This window comes from Bicyclus anynana, chromosome 3, assembly GCF_947172395.1.
Source record: "Bicyclus anynana chromosome 3, ilBicAnyn1.1, whole genome shotgun sequence".
NCBI classification, from domain to species: Eukaryota; Metazoa; Arthropoda; class Insecta; order Lepidoptera; family Nymphalidae; genus Bicyclus; species Bicyclus anynana.
The window spans coordinates 19,290,389-19,307,417 of record NC_069085.1 but is presented as its reverse complement, the minus strand read 5'-3'; the positions used below and the strand labels follow the sequence as shown (position 1 = coordinate 19,307,417).

Here is a 17,029-nt window from a genome sequence, read left to right as displayed (position 1 = left end):
AACTTTCAATAAAGGTTACGTTTTATTTCAAAAAAACTTACAAATGAACTAACTAATTATGGCTATGTCGTTACTTTCTATACCGTAAAATAAAGGAATACAAGAAAAATATCTGTAAAACCTACTTACAGACCTTGGCCGCGCTAGAAGTGCTGCAAGGTCTACATTAGAACGGCATATACATTCATTTTGAATTGCCGATAGAAAGATTTTTCGTAGATAGATTTTTAAAGCAAAGTTAGAATGCAAGCTTTAATTGAAATAAAGCAAATGCTGAAAATTAAAACTGTAAATACATTGTACTTGTATAAAATCTAATTTGTGTTTTGTCGTTCGACTTCATTTCACGATGTCCAAATGGCAGTGCAGTACAAAAAAATCATGCATACAAATTGCTTTTACTTTAAACAAATACTTTCAAACGGTTTCCCTATCTGCGAGACCGAAATAAAATTAAATTATCTTTCTTGTTTCTGAACAACTTTGAGATAACGTTTATGTAATTTTTTACAATTTACATTGTAAATTTTATCAGTGTCATAACTCATCGGATTACAAAGCGAAACTTTTAGATACGACACTCTCATTTATCTTATCCACAAAAAAAGATTTATTTCTTAATGGAAGTGGCTAAAAGTTTTGGAAGTTAAGTTAAGAAAAAAGATTCCGGACTGTAAATTATACTTTGCTAAATTATACCGACGAATTTGTAATCTCGCCTTAATTTCTTCATAATCAAAATTTTCATAATGAATTTTAAATTGTTACCATTTAGATATTCTGTTGCTTTTTACATAATATTTTACTTTTTTATTTTCGTGAGGTGTAATGAGTAGCTGCTGCGTTAAGTGAACGATCCCGTTGTTTGATGCGACATTATATTATTTTTTTATATGCTTTGCAATTTAATACGGCCCTGAAACGGTATCTACTTGGGCTTCAAATGTTTGGATTTGACCAGTCTACTGTCTAAGCCCGCAATCTCAGAGAAAGCTATTCAGGGTTATCTTCAGCAATCCATTACATTATAATAATTGTAAACATTGAATTGCAGCACGTAATTATCCTGTAGATATTTTTCCTGTGAACGAAAAACAGAATACTAAGCGGAACTGTCGTTATGCTCAGAAACGCTTAGCTTTTCGCAATCTTTTCGTACTTTCCTTATTAAAGCCGCTCGCAAATCGATAAGACTACAAGCTCGTAATAAAAAATATTAGAAGGAAAGCGGAGTAAAATGATAAATTAATCCATTTCGCTTATGCGAATCCATAAACGGTGGAGCTCGCGCCCGACCTTGTTTTATAAATTTGTTGAGCGTAAACACGCTCGGCGGCAATAACGTCGCCCGCCGTCCCTCTGCAGCTCTACGTCAACGTGATTGATCAACGTGCGGCGTCTCCCTCGTCCTAATGTGTTTGCAGGTTCCTCAAGAGGTAACTCGGATCGCATATCCATTCCTGAGATATGGCTTCATTCCTTGACCGAGCATGTTCGTTGTGTTTAATCAGGGTCCGTTTGCTCTATGTCATGGTTAGCTATTAACTTATGTAGGCAGTCGATATAAAACACCTACAGCTATTAACGTATAGCTTGTTTACAGTTACACAGTGGCGCTGGGCGTGACGGTGGGCGCGGGCTGCTTCCTGCTGGCGCTGAACCTGCTGGTGTTCGCCGGCATCTACCTGCAGCGCGGCAAGCGGCGCACGCAGCGCCGGCCGAGGAGAGAAGGTCGGCTCACAGGAACGTGTACTTGTGTACAGTCACACAGTGGCGCTGGGCGTGACGGTGGGCGCGGGCTGCTTCCTGCTGCCGCTGAACCTGCTGGTGTTCGCCGGCATCTACCTGCAGCGCGGCAAGCGGCGCACGCAGCGCCGGCCGAGGAGAGAAGGTCGGCTCACAGGAACTTGTACTTGTGTACAGTCACACAGTGGCGCTGGGCGTGACGGTGGGCGCGGGCTGCTTCCTGCTGGCGCTGAACCTGCTGGTGTTCGCCGGCATCTACCTGCAGCGCGGCAAGCGGCGCACGCAGCGCCGGCCGAGGAGAGAAGGTCGGCTCACAGGAACTTGTACTTGTGTACAGTCACACAGTGGCGCTGGGCGTGACGGTGGGCGCGGGCTGCTTCCTGCTGGCGCTGAACCTGCTGGTGTTCGCCGGCATCTACCTGCAGCGCGGCAAGCGGCGCACGCAGCGCCGGCCGAGGAGAGAAGGTCGGCTCACAGGAACGTGTACTTGTGTACAGTCACACAGTGGCGCTGGGCGTGACGGTGGGCGCGGGCTGCTTCCTGCTGGCGCTGAACCTGCTGGTGTTCGCCGGCATCTACCTGCAGCGCGGCAAGCGGCGCACGCAGCGCCGGCCGAGGAGAGAAGGTCGGCTCACAGGAACGTGTACTTGTGTACAGTCACACAGTGGCGCTGGGCGTGACGGTGGGCGCGGGCTGCTTCCTGCTGGCGCTGAACCTGCTGGTGTTCGCCGGCATCTACCTGCAGCGCGGCAAGCGGCGCACGCAGCGCCGGCCGAGGAGAGAAGGTCGGCTCACAGGAACGTGTACTTGTGTACAGTCACACAGTGGCGCTGGGCGTGACGGTGGGCGCGGGCTGCTTCCTGCTGGCGCTGAACCTGCTGGTGTTCGCCGGCATCTACCTGCAGCGCGGCAAGCGGCGCACGCAGCGCCGGCCGAGGAGAGAAGGTCGGCTCACAGGAACGTGTACTTGTGTACAGTCACACAGTGGCGCTGGGCGTGACGGTGGGCGCGGGCTGCTTCCTGCTGGCGCTGAACCTGCTGGTGTTCGCCGGCATCTACCTGCAGCGCGGCAAGCGGCGCACGCAGCGCCGGCCGAGGAGAGAAGGTCGGCTCACAGGAACGTGTACTTGTGTACAGTCACACAGTGGCGCTGGGCGTGACGGTGGGCGCGGGCTGCTTCCTGCTGGCGCTGAACCTGCTGGTGTTCGCCGGCATCTACCTGCAGCGCGGCAAGCGGCGCACGCAGCGCCGGCCGAGCAGAGAAGGTCGGCTCACAGGAACTTGTACTTGTGTACAGTCATACAGTGGCGCTGGGCGTGACGGTGGGCGCGGGCTGCTAGAAACTAGATTTTAATACGCAGAAAATGTAAAGGGAACTTTAAAATATTCAAAGCTCGATTGAATTAACGATAGCAGGAAGCTAAGTAATGAAATAAAACTCGGAGAAACTAAACCAGAACGGGTGGAGAGCCGAAACTTTTGAATATGTCACAAGTGGAGCGGAACTTGTGTAAGTTGCGGAAGTTGTGCCGGTAGCACGAGTGCGGTGCGACTCGACTCGACTCGACGGAGCCGCAGTCGAAACTTTGACTTTGAAGTGCTGCGGCGCATTCTAATTCGCCGCTGTTAACACGACTGACATCCCTGCCGGCCGCGGTCAGGGAGTGCGCTTGGCTTTCTTGTGTTCAACATATCCGATGTTAACCATTTTGGCTAACGTTTTTTCAAAAGTATCCGAGAGTAACATGAGAAATGAGACCTCGCATCCTTGTATCATCATTGCTATCCGTGGTTTCTTGTGATGGTTGTACGTCAGAAATACGGTGCTAAATTAAGACATTCGGTATCGGTACTGGTAATTAATAACTGCTTCATTATTCCAGTCAATCTGTGTGCTTAAACATAACAATCCAAGATCTGAACCCATGAGATTCAAATCATCAGTCAGACTGTGAAATATTTATTGCGTTTTTCCTCATCAATATTAGTTTGGAGTTTAAATCGATGGAGTCACTCTCCCGTTCCTCAAGCACGTTAAACCGTCTGTCCCACTCATGATCATGAACTTCTGAATAGAATCTACTCACAACATTGTCATCTGAAACCAAAACCATGAAACCCCAATGTAGCATTTGTTAGTGTGCTGATGCACTATATATCACCATCACCACCATATCCCCGCTCACATAGAATAACGGAGTAACTTGTGGTCATTATAAATAGACTAATGGTTTCTGTGATCATTCTGTCAGTCTAATACGCTAAGATAGCCATTAGTGACGTGTACTGTCCTGCAGGCAGTGGCAGCAGTCGCGCGGGCGCGGGCCTGAGCAGCGAGCCGGCCGGGGCGCCGTCGCCGCGCAAGAGCACGCTAAAGGTACGACTATTGTGCGACTCGCGTTCACAGCGCTGAGATCAGTTGAGGTGACACGAGAGGTTATCTATTAAGAACTTTTTAAAATTTTACAATATAAACTGAGATATTTAACCTAAACAACAACATGAAACATATTTATAAGTAGGCCTTCGATGTGCTCCACGACATGTCTCGAAAGGACAGAAAGACGAATGCAGCAGCGGAGTCAGAATTCTTGCGTTGCGTTGCATTGGGACAAAAGAGCGGGACAGGGTTGTCTCCCCCGCTATTGATCGGCATTTTGTCTTTTTCTCTTCACAAATATGTCAACACAAACGAATAACTTCGATTACCTAATATACTACGAGTGTATCTTGGGATAACGTTACAAATAGCGTCAGCACTCGCTTTATTAGCATTATACATTCACATGAAAGTTTAATGGAATTAGCTTTTATCTTCTGACGTAACGTTGGCCTGACGATGGTGACTGCTTGCACGACAAAAAAAAATAAATAAAATATGCTCTTAAAGGATAAAGGTCTGGTCGGAAAATTTAAAAATCAGGAGCACAAAATTAATTTTCGCTACTTCTGAGATTTGTTTTCATAGAAATAATTTTTAAATTTTTAATGTGAGCACTATTTTAGTAATAACAATCGTTGCAATTCGTCACGTGAATACCAGACCCAATACAATAAACTTATATGTTTCTACGTATCCTCGTAACAGTGATTAGCATGGTAACCGCACAATATCACCCACATATCTCGGAGCCCCGCGGCGTGATGGAATTGTGTAGCTATCTGAGTGTAGGCAGGGGCACAGCGCGCGCTAGTCTTGTACTGAGGGCTCGCGGCAGGTGTGCTTATCTCCACTCTGCGGGAAATCTGTACCAAAGTTCTTTGTTAGCGATAACGCCACCTTTAAACAATCTTCCTTTGAGATTTCTTTCGAGTTTGAGATTATCGTTTCCAGGGTTCCTTACCCAAAGGATGACAACAGGACCGCGTAACTAGGCCTCCGCTGACTGTTTTTATGTCCCTTTATTTGGCATTAGGCTGTGATTCATTTACCGGCAACATCATCACTGGGTTGCCATTCTCACTGCATTCCCACGCCGCTGTAACAACGAATAGTAAACATTTAATAAAATTAAAACTTTAACACAAGAAATGTGGTTTCTTCAAAGTTTAGCGCTCGACGGTAACAATCACTCTATTTCTTGAACCGTTATAGTTAGATACTTGAACGTTTCGAGCAGCGAGTCAGGGAACTTTTGCTTCTGCAATAAATAACGAAGATGAAATAAAGTTAAAATTAAAGGGGTTTCCTATACAATAAACTTTCTCTGAGCTAGGTCATAAACAATAACAAGTTGGAGTATGTGTACAAACATTGTACGATGTACAGAACCCTTCGTGTCCCACTAATACTAAGTAGGTTTTTACGTTTTCAGAGAGGCTTAGGGAAAATTATGTGTAATATTCTTGAATACATGAATATAATGTTTAATCTAAAAAGTTTTTCGAGAGACGGTTCTAACTTTGTAAATTTCTTTTCAATGTACATTTTCTTGCAAAGCGGCTTTTATTTCACCGTTTTCACAACTTATTAAAGTAGTATATTCTGGGAGACTGGGAATCGCTCCTTACATATAATAGAGGACGCAGGAACGAAGGAAACTTTCTGTAAAGAAATTTCGACAAATTATAGCATGCAGCAGCAGACTGCAGATATAAAACCGTTCGTCTAAACAGGCAGCACGTGTTAAACGTTACAGAGATATATTAACATCACTGAAGCACACAAGATCCAGAAAATGTCCGACCTGACTCCAAACTCTACAGTTGCCTGTCGTACTTACCTATGATAAGAGCACAGACAAGCAAAATTTGTAGCTTCTATCGTAAACTCCTCAGTCCATACAGCAATAAACAACTTTTGTATCAAATAAAGAAATATCAACAAAGCGCCAGCAGTAATCTGAGAGCAATCTCTTCATGCTCGAGACGGTCGTAACGTTTTACGATTTTATCTCCATGTTGATGTGAACGTGAAAGCATTCACGGTGGCATTAATATCGAAATGTATTGTAACTTTTATTGTGACAATACGTTTAATAAGCCCTCGGCTTCAAATGTAGCGCCGCGCGGCTGGGGAGGGCGCGCGCCATTCCGATCGGGTGATTGATGGCAAAATGGCGGAAAATCGTGGAAAATGGTGGATAATGGCGGAGGAGATGACGCGGCAACGCTTATTGCAACCTCATTATTGCACATCGGAATATGTGTACGCCGGAAACCGGTGGGAAATATTAGGGAGGCACTTTAAAAATTGAAGGGACGCAAGAATTAAATCATGCTTTTTTTAATTTTCTGTGAAAAATCAAACAAACCCATTTTTAAAGTAAGTCACATTCCAACACGATGCACAAGAAATATGCGCAATACTCATAAGCAAGTCAATATTATAATGATACTTCACAACCCCACTTTCAAGCAACTTCAATTCGTGTTGTGTTGGATAAATAGGTGTGTCAGAAATACAAAAGTTCTAACACAATCCAAACTTGAATATCCAATAATAGCTGATATATGGTTAGGTCGCAATATTCGGAAAATGCCTCCCACAAAATTTTTCGGTTTTGATGAAGCGCCTCCGTAAAATGTACCGCTGCCTCTTCAGCTATTACGTATGATCGGTTCGAGTACGCGGGCGGATGATTGCCCCACGCTGGGGAATGTTGCCCATGTTCATACTTCATTTGTGCTCGTAATACAAAAGATACGCGGTGCTGCCAAATTGGGTTGTTGCGGAGGAAATTTATCGCTCCATTCCGCCAACAGCGTCCCTGTACGTCTGTGCGTAATGTATGTTATTAAATATTCCGTGATCTGCTCCCGCCCTGAGCTGTTCATCAGATACAGTTGATGGACGATGTACGGTGGATAACTGAACGTAAAAATAGACTGCGGAAAATATGGCTACCTGTCGGAAGTTCGGATAGGTTCATATCTATTTCTGCAGACTATTTTGACGTTCTAAATCGGTTCTGAAGCTTGAATTTATCATTACTAGGGTACTTGGTATTATTGACTCGTGCCGCCGCTAGTCTAGCAAAATGTGTAAAGTATTTTTCTCGTTAAGCGTTTACTGAAGCGCAAACAATTAATTTAAAACTGCTCCACACCTAACGATTATTGTATCACCTACAATTTTGAGTCGATATCCGACACAAAACAGATCGATTCAAATTAATACCAAATTATGAAAAAATCATTTGTATTCGAAATAAAACGAATTGGAAAGATAACGTAAAAACTGAATGTCCTAACAAACGTTTGACTCACTAACATAGCTCTCGACTTCCACAGCGCAGCAGCGAGGCAGAACTAAAAGAGAGACCGAGCGCGGCGCCACCAAAAAAGCGAGTGCAGATACAAGAGATCTCTGTGTAGACGACTTCTGACTCTTCCCGAGCGACCGCTCCGCGTGAGCTAGTGCAGCTAGTGAAGTGAATCGTTTCCGCCGGAGTCGCTCGCCGCACGGGCGGGCGAGCACGAGCCGCTCGCTCCAATGACTACTCTTGCATCACTAGTCATTGTCTGGTGCATGTGGGACGATATTGCGGTTATCTTTCAGTTGGAACTATTCGTAAACATTCATTTCTGTGTGTGGGATGACATTGATCTTACTGTAAGCCGTTGTACTCACAGTATCAATAGTTAATATGTGTGATGTCTATATTGATTGTGTGACTTTATCTTCTTTTCATTTTAATTACCAACTGCAGAGTGCAGCATATAACATATTATGTTTTTATATTTTTAGTTTCAATTACATATTTGCTATATACAATTCTAAGATAATCTGTTAGGGCGATGCCTCAATAGTGCGATCCGTTGCGATGAGACATCAACCTTGAAGCGCACGATGATACATCAACGGACAACGGACCAACATTGTTGGTCCGTTGTCCGTTGAAACGTCATGTGGCCTGCGAAGACGCAACGTTTTAACGTGGCGAAGTGGGCACTTCATTATAAACACACTGCACGATGACTGGCCACTTCTGGTGAAAAAAACAACAATGCAGCTGCGACTGTAATGTATAATTTGACTCCTCCATATCTCAGAAAATATTAGAAAAATGCATTATGTAATGTTCAAAACCTTACGTCATGTGCCAGTTTTTAGAATGAAGTCAAAGAATCTTAAAACCGTTAAAACCAACAAAAACAAATTAAAGTTAAAGAAAATAAATTTTATTTTAAACAAATTGACTTGGCACACCTCTGTACTCAACTTAACACAATATTTTTACAGCAAACTTGGCCTCTTCATGACTTTTATGTTTAAAGAGTATAGGACTTGTATACATGCACGTTCGCTAGGAGCTAGTGAAGTGGAACACGTGCCGGGGAATGAGTTCATCGATGACGCGGCTGGCTGAGCGCGAGCGAGCCGCTCCAGTGGCCACTCTTGCATCACTAGCGTCTGGTGCATGAGCCACGTTAACCATATCTAGAATGTCTCAAAGGTTTCACAATTTGCCAACTTTTTGACCGATTAATCCACATTCATCATCATCATCATCATCATTGTCAGCCGATGGACGTCCACTGCTGGACATAGGCCTCTTGCATAGACTTCCAAACAAAACGGTCTCGAGCCGCCAGCATCCAGCGGCTCCCTGCAACCCGCTTGATGTCTTCGGTCCACCTAGTGGGGGGTCGACCAACACTGCGCTTTCCGGTGCGGGGTCGCCATTCCAGCACCTTGGGACCCCAACGTCCATCGGCTCTTCGAACAATCCACATTGTGTTTCTTTAATTTGACATAACTGCCTCGTTGGGTTCGTGTTTAGCTTATCTGGCTTCGGTTCCTAGCGCGAGTCCAAATACATTTTACCAGTGTTCTAGCAAAGCTCTCGTGTCTCAATCCTGACCAACGAGCGATTGTGATGCAAGTTGTCAGCCGACTGCGCCCGTCGCCCCGTGCATGTGAATTGGTAAATTCGTGTATGTTGAATGTGTTGGAACGTTTCCATCTTCGGTCGCGCTCCCGAGAACATTTATTATATTGTCTGCGGCCGGCGGAGCATTGTTGCGTTGATAAATTATTGTGCGGTTCCGCTTTCGAGTCCGTTAACTTTTCTTTTGTTTGAATTTCAATCGGAAGTTAACTTTTCTACTTTTAAAATGTCACTTTGCGTTTAACTCATTTGTAATTTTTCAACCGTTATTAAATAATTAACTGGAAACAAATGAGTGCTAACGAAGCAATTTACTTCCTTTAGAATCATAGTTTGTAGCTGAATGTAACAATTTCATAGTATTATTTTTTGTTTCTAAATTATAAAGTAAAATATGAATGTTACAAAAACTCCTTGCAGTTGAATTCTACACCGCTGTTACAACTTCTTTATATTTTATGTCTCTGTTAATCGAAATTTCAATTCTATCTCTAGTTAAGTGCTCTTTGTTTCATATACTTGTATTATAATAAGTATATCGGTAGTTAATGAGTTAACGATAAATATTTATAAAATACCTTTTACATTTACCTCGTAATTAAGGAGTGTTAGACATTTTGTATAAAGCGATCTGTTACGGTTAGTTCTTACGAGATGTATAGATCTGTCAAATGTTATATACAGGAAGAAATTTTTTCAAGTACGGATATTTTTATATTTTGTACATAAACAAAATTTAATGAACACGTATTTTTTCTTTTTTTTTTTAACTCAAAAATAACAAAGTTATCGTTAGCTAAAGTTTAAACATTTAAACAGAATTTGAGGGTCACCCTATCGCTGTACTAAGTAATAGCACAGTAATAGGCAACTACAAAATCAGCTGGTAGGTACTAGGTTAGCGAGCGCCCGCGCCGAGGGCCGTTGACCTTTCTACGTTTATTTATTTTTGTACCTATTATTTTTTATAATAATTAAAGGTCGTCGCTTTTGAGTTGAGTATCGATTTTCCCTTCATACTTTATTGGGCTTAGGACCATCAATAATGCGTAGTAATAATAAAAATTATAAACTTTCGATTGCAATAATGAAATACAAATGATGATTATTATTACGCAAACTTTTGCATTAAAGGATGATTCGACTTAAATGCGCAAGCGACGGCAGATTGTCTGTCACTGGTCGCCCATCGGCAATTCGGCAGGCGTCCTCAGGGATTTTTCGATCCCCTCACCCCTGCCACCCCCGTCAGCCGAAGCCGAAGCGATATGACTACTGCCGGTATTTCTTTGTCGGCGTCTTACAAAGTGCCGCCAGCAGTTGCGCAGTTTGTTTGGGAATGTGTCCATTATTTTGTTATTTCTGAGACATAAATTGAAAAAAAAAATTACATAAAATGTATCGAACTGTTTGTAGATTTATGTTCTATTAATGATACAGAACCACGAAAAAAAATGTCCGCACTAAAGTCCGAATCACCCTGTATATACAATTGAGAATATTATCTATTTAGCTTACAGTTATGTGACTCCTGTATTGTAAACTTGTAAAATCTAAACTCATCTCATGGTAAATTAGTCACTACATACACTTACTTCTAATGATTATCCTCAATAGAAACCAATTGTCAAGTGAAATAATTATTAATTATTAAAAAAAACTAAATTATTGAAATGACACTTATCCTAAGTCTACCTTAGCTATGTATCTAAATAACAAATTAGTAGTCACTGATTTGACATTTTCCAAATATTTGTGCAGTATTTTACAACAGTACTACGTTAATTTGCATACTTTACTTATCATCATGCAAGATACGCAAGTCAATTTGACTATAATAAAATGGAGGTCGGCTCCATGTTATGGGTTTTAATTATGTTTCTACCAAAGATGTATGAGTCATCTAGATAGTCTGACAAAATATATAGAAGTCTGTGAATACAAGATGAGGAAATCATTATCAAATAGTCACCAGCAGAACTACAATCAAAGTGAAGATAACTTATTAGATAACACACAATTTGAGTTCAGCAAATTTCGACAATACTCGTAGATTCTGTCGGCAACTATTCCACGGCAGCCGACAACAATTGCGGAGTGCTGCACAACTCCAGCCGTTGATTTCAATACTTCGCTGACAGTTACTGCAGTAGGTATTAATTAAACCGTTTGCTTTATGGGGGATTAGGCTACATTTCCGATACAGTACACAAGCCACGTAAATGTAAGCTGGGCCCGACTCTCTACAACGTTTAAGTTGTAATTCGTGAAATACGATTGGCGACGATAGCTGCGAAGGTCTGTCGCAGTTAAGAGCGAGTTACAAGTTGAACGTCAGGGAGCAGGGCCGGTTATATAATTACGTCACCTTCTCTGTAAATACAATATTGTTAGTGATAAGTTGTACATATTAGAGCTCATCGTGGATATCTGTGACTATAAACATTTTCTCATGGACGAAGTGAATGGTTTTAATAAAAGCCACTTTCCTGTATAAAATGCTTTGTTTTATTTAAAGACTCTTCTTATATTAGTTCTTGGTATATTATTAGGTATAGAAACCTTTATGAGGTGTATTTACATGGACCCCACTCATGCAGTTCTTAAGAAATCTAATTACAGCCTGGGAAGAAATTAATTATAGAATATGGATTTAGAGCCTTTCTTCGGCACATTCTGCGACAACCCAACAAAACATAATTTGTTTTAAAGAGAACTTTAAAGCTTTCTAGCAAAGGAGACATGAAATCCCGTATAAAATACCAAAAAATTACATTTTATAATTGACGTTTAAAATTGACATTCTGGGATCCTGAAACCTGCGTCAGCTAAGCTGTCTTATCCAGGGTCTGTAATCATCTGGTACATTGATTCTCTTGCTACAATCGCAAACGCTTTTAAAATTGAAATTTCATATCGAGAGGTCACGTGTTCAAGTTATCGATCGGATCTGTCATTCTCATGCATTTTTTTTTAGTTTTCGAAACGTTAGCGTTTGTAGAAAGAGATTCGACGTGCCACATGGCTACAGTCCCAGATATTTTCGCAAGCCACCCTACAAATCAGATCAGCGCGACTGTTAGTTTACAGTTGACGTCAGTATTATCGCAAAAGTATCGAGTCACGTTCGTTAAAATATTTTTAGTGCAAAGTAATTTCCACGTCTCATCGCAGCTATCGGCCCGTAAGTTTCAGCTTCGGAAAGAACTTTTAATTTAATGGCTCCTGACACTCGGCAACTTCCGAAATTAACTATTCAGCCCCGGGGTCGCTTCACCAACAAAATTATACTCATCTTTATTGTTCATATTTTTGAGGAAATATCTTTTGTGAGGCGCGCCCGGGGAGGCTTTGTTATCTGGATTTCTTTTTGGGCTGCAGTTTGAGTTTAGCGATAAAACATCCTTTGAGACTTTGATAAATTGTTTCCGACACTTTGTGCTGGTAAAGTCAATCTATACACCGTTAGAGACGCCGACACCGGTATCTAGTTATAATGGATATTGTGTCCTTTGAATTATAATTTACTTATAACATTTTTTTAAATCCTACCTCCAGATTTTTACTTAAGTTACATGGTATTCTTGTTGTTATTTGTGTCAGTTATTCTATTTTCGATTAACTCGACTCGACTTTAGTTTTCGATGTAGTAGTAAGGTGACAGCCCTTGTGTGTTTGTGTGTGTGCGTCGACATACTCGTAGCAGGAATATTTTGAATGATACTGGGGGAGGCATATGATTTAGAAAGCAGTTGCTCATTTGTAGTAATAGTGTTCATACCTTTGCTTACATTACAATATAGGAGAAGAAAATTCAAAACGTCTATCATTCTATTCTGTATATGGAATATAAAATACCGGTAAACTGTCACGCAAGCTATCGACTCCCGGTGGACACGATAAGATGTAGCAGATGATGAAGAGCGCGGGGGTGCGGGGGTACGGGGGTGCGGGGCGGCGGGGCGTGAACTCGTTTACACTGAAAGGGGTGTAAAAACTTAATAGCTTTCCTGACTCGCCACTGCGCAGGGGATTATGAAGTAGATCATTAATTTACTGAAAGCCTTTTTTTAATAAGTTTACTATGGGTAGCTATGTTGTTCGCTCATAAGTTTTACGATGACAATTTGCTCGTAATTCACAGTGCCAAGCTAACTGTTTACACCCTGAATGTTTTATATACATTAAATTGCAATTTGTGTACTTTTGCAGTGCGTCTTTGTCAGAAGATGTGATCTTATCATGTCATTTACGAAAAACTAGATTTGATCTCAGCCAATTTCAACTACTAATTTCTATATATATAATCGAACTGTGGAAATCAAATTCAGTTCTTTTTAGATCATTTATTTCTTAACATTAGGGGGGGGGGGGTATAGCGATGAATGAAAGACCCACGACAGATGCACCGCACTTCCGCACAGGCACGATTTCCCCGCGCAGTCTTTCCCCCCGTCGCCCGCATACCATGGGAGTATCATCAACGAGCTTGCCAGACTAAACCGCTTCTGACAGTGCCGTCGACTTGGATTTTTGGCCCACGATGTCGATGCGCGACGTCTCGACAAGTCGTCATCACTGCTACAGGTTTGTGATACAGTGTCTGCGATAACTACTACGCCGTAGACTTATGGCAAACTAATGTTAAACAGAAGAAAGGTTTGATTTATTGTTTCATTGTTACGATTAGACTCCGAAACTACTGGACCAATTTTAATGATTACTTTACTAATGTAAAGCTACATAATCACCGAGTAAGTTATGCTATATTTTACACCGTATTCCCGTGCTAATGAAAACTATGGAGTATATTTTTGACCGAAATTCAAAAAGGAGGAGTTTCTATTTACGGTTGTTTTGGTGTTTTAGTGTACGCATTTTGATATATTATTGTATCCTTATATTTCTGACCTACCGTGACAGACTGATATATTTATGTAACACTTGTGCATAGCCAGGATTACGAGCAAAGCCGAGAATCGATCCAGATTGTAAAGCAAGTGACGCTCAGTACACTCTTGGGTACCGCCTGTCGCAGCTCAACGGCTCAATTAGATAATACGAACGTCTCCGAGCGACTATCTGCCGAGGCGGTCTCTTTGAGCGCCTGATTGATGATCATCCCTCAGCCTCCCCCGGGGGGAGTACCATTCATAGCCGATCATAAATTAGCTGCACTCGCGCTTCGAACGAATACAATGAAGCAGACGGCTCTATGGAGTTATTCGCTGTAATAACTTTATAAGTGAACGTAGAACTGCATAAAAATGATGAACTTTATAAGAAAAGAAAAGACTAGAAATTTATTCATTGTTGTCAAATTCTCTCGAGTTACTCTTATTAAGTTATAAGAAAAGAAAAGATAATCTATAAATAGATACATATGAAAACTAACATAAGTCTTTCGTTTGTATGTCTACTCAGGATAAGCTCAAAGACTGCTGAATGGTTTTTATGAGGTTTTTACCAATAAATAAAGTGATTGAGGGAAGTTGTAATAAATTACCGTTTGTCTACATTTTGTGTAAATTGATATAAGTACGATGATATCTTTTGGTATTGTGGAAAAAGTCATCAAACGTTTCATTTCATATCCATAATGAAGTGAAAGGCTTATTAATACAATACAAAATTACGCTTATTTAGCTCTATAGAAGCTATTATATTAAAATAAATTATTGATAATTAATTTAAATTTGCGTGCCACACGTTATATAATATAAATCACTTTTCAAAACCTACTAAATATGTGTCGTTGCGGCGAGCAGCCTAATTGCGCGACTGTGGCGGAACCGAATTAGGCTATTATATCCCCTCCCCCCGCCGCTCGTAGCCTTCGGTTCCGCTCGTTATCACACCTGATACTGACCGTTACACGAGGCCGCTGAACTGTGCCACTGATGCAGCCTGGTGACTCCTGGTCTATACTAATATAATATAGGGGCAAATTTCCGTACCTACTAAACAGATTTTGAATATTTTTTACCAATAGAAAGCCTCCTTATTTGTGAGTGTCATAGGCTATATTTTATCCCTGTATTCTCACAGGAACGTGCACTACTCGGGTGAAACGGCGAGGCGACGGCTAGTCTATTATCATTTTGATTAGGTACATTTTTGGATTTTGTTTTTTGTCATAATTAGTCATAGTAGAGTTCACAGTGTAGCACTATGAAGTCTACTATAACTATAAATCTACCATTGTCCCAACGAATTAACATTCACCGCGACTTTCCATTATAGACAAGTGATTACATATCTAAGCCTACAAGTTTCCCGGATCGATGACCAAGAACACATTAATCATTTAAACCCGTACCCCTAGTGTTCGGTCGACGGTCCGTTGCCGGGCCGGTGCGGGTCGGTGCCGGTCGGGTAATGGGCTACACGACATGCTGACAGGCGCACGACAACGCGTGACACGGGATTATCTGTTGTTAACATGTGTGTGATGACGAATATTGCTGCCGATGCAATAAGAGGCTTTAGATGCAATGCCCGAGTTTCAGCACGTTGATTTCATCTTCTTCCTTAATTAGCACTAAGACTCAAAACTTGAAACTTAAATCATATCAAAAATAAAGTAGATTTCTCCATGGCTAATGGCTATTGCCTCAACATTGACAGAAGAAAGAGCTGTTTAATCGTTTGCGCACATAAACGCGAATTCTTTCGAACATTTCACGTAGGCATGACTTGTGTGTAACAGAACATCGAGCATTCGCCGTTTTATATTTGTCGAACTGAACAACAAGCCGAGCCAGGCATAGAGCCAAATATCGCTACGAACATCTTGATCGCTCGATAGAATGCTCGCTAAAATGTTCTCGTATTTTTCTGTGATGTAACATTCGCACGAATTCAAGTGAATGCTCAAGTCTATCAGCACCTTAAAGATAAGTTAATTATTGAAATATTTTACAATAAAAAAATAGAGACATATTCCAAGTATACCTATGTATAGAATTTTAAAATAAATTGAAACTTAAGAACTTCAACTTAAGAGCAATCATTTACATCCTGATCCGATTACTACTGAATTATTTTATAACTGAATATTCATTTTATAAACAAAAAGATTAGTGTTGAAAATTTAAGTAGGTATAAAAATAAAGATTACTTTTGAATCACAGTAGTTACGATGATAAATATATATGTAATTATACAAAGTCGATTTTAAACTAATAATAAATACACTTAAAAATCCTGATATTTATCTGTAGGTATATTGCAACTATTTCTTAAATTACCAAAAGGAATAGCTCCAAAGCAATACACGGCACAGCGCTATCAGCCAACAATTTGATCACAGAGAGGAATTTCACAAACGGCACATTGCATGACGTCATCCTGCGCAACAGAAATATAATAAATACAGAAAATAAGAGCTTCGATACAAATGAACAAATTGTAGGAGCTGATATCGAGTAACGTACCGATACGCGACGTTCGTCTCGTACGTATTACTGCTGAACTGCTCGTACTGTCGCAGGCCGAGAGTAAATTGAACGTCGCAGAGACAACGAGATGGGCCGCCTGCCAGGTGCAGATAAATAGCAAATGTGAAGGTCTTTTTTGATTACTGAAACAAAATAATATGACATTCGATAAAAATCTGATAATTCATTTATAAATAGTACGATTATTACGAAACAATAAGTATCTGCCCTGCTAATCATCGGTCTATATTTCACTACCAGCTGAAGCCGCACGGTTTCACAATGAAACAATGGTTAGCAATGAATGAAAATCACACGACTGATACACCTCACTTCTCCGCACGCACAACGAACTTGTCAATTTTTTTAATATAATTTTAGTTTTGTCAGCAGAGTTCTATTCAGTTTAAACTTCAGCTGCTGTAACTGTAACCCCGTGATCGATTTTGATAAGAGTGAGCTGTTAGCGCTAGCGGCGGGAATTAGAGCGAGTGCTCATTAGCTCTGCGG

General features: G+C 41.2%; 1 protein-coding gene across 1 annotated transcript in view; it reads left to right on the top strand.

Annotated features, from left to right (window-relative positions):
* LOC112048760 (neuroligin-2-like) overlaps positions 1-10,192 on the top strand; it is a 37,448-nt gene extending 27,256 nt beyond the window's left edge. Inside the window, exons 12-14 of the mRNA XM_052891106.1 lie at positions 1,604-1,731; positions 4,044-4,123; positions 7,480-10,192. Of these exons, the coding sequence (XP_052747066.1) occupies positions 1,604-1,731; positions 4,044-4,123; positions 7,480-7,563 (292 nt within the window). The 3' untranslated portion in view covers positions 7,564-10,192. The remainder of the gene's footprint in view (positions 1-1,603; positions 1,732-4,043; positions 4,124-7,479) is intronic.
* The last annotated feature ends 6,837 nt before the right edge of the window (positions 10,193-17,029 follow it).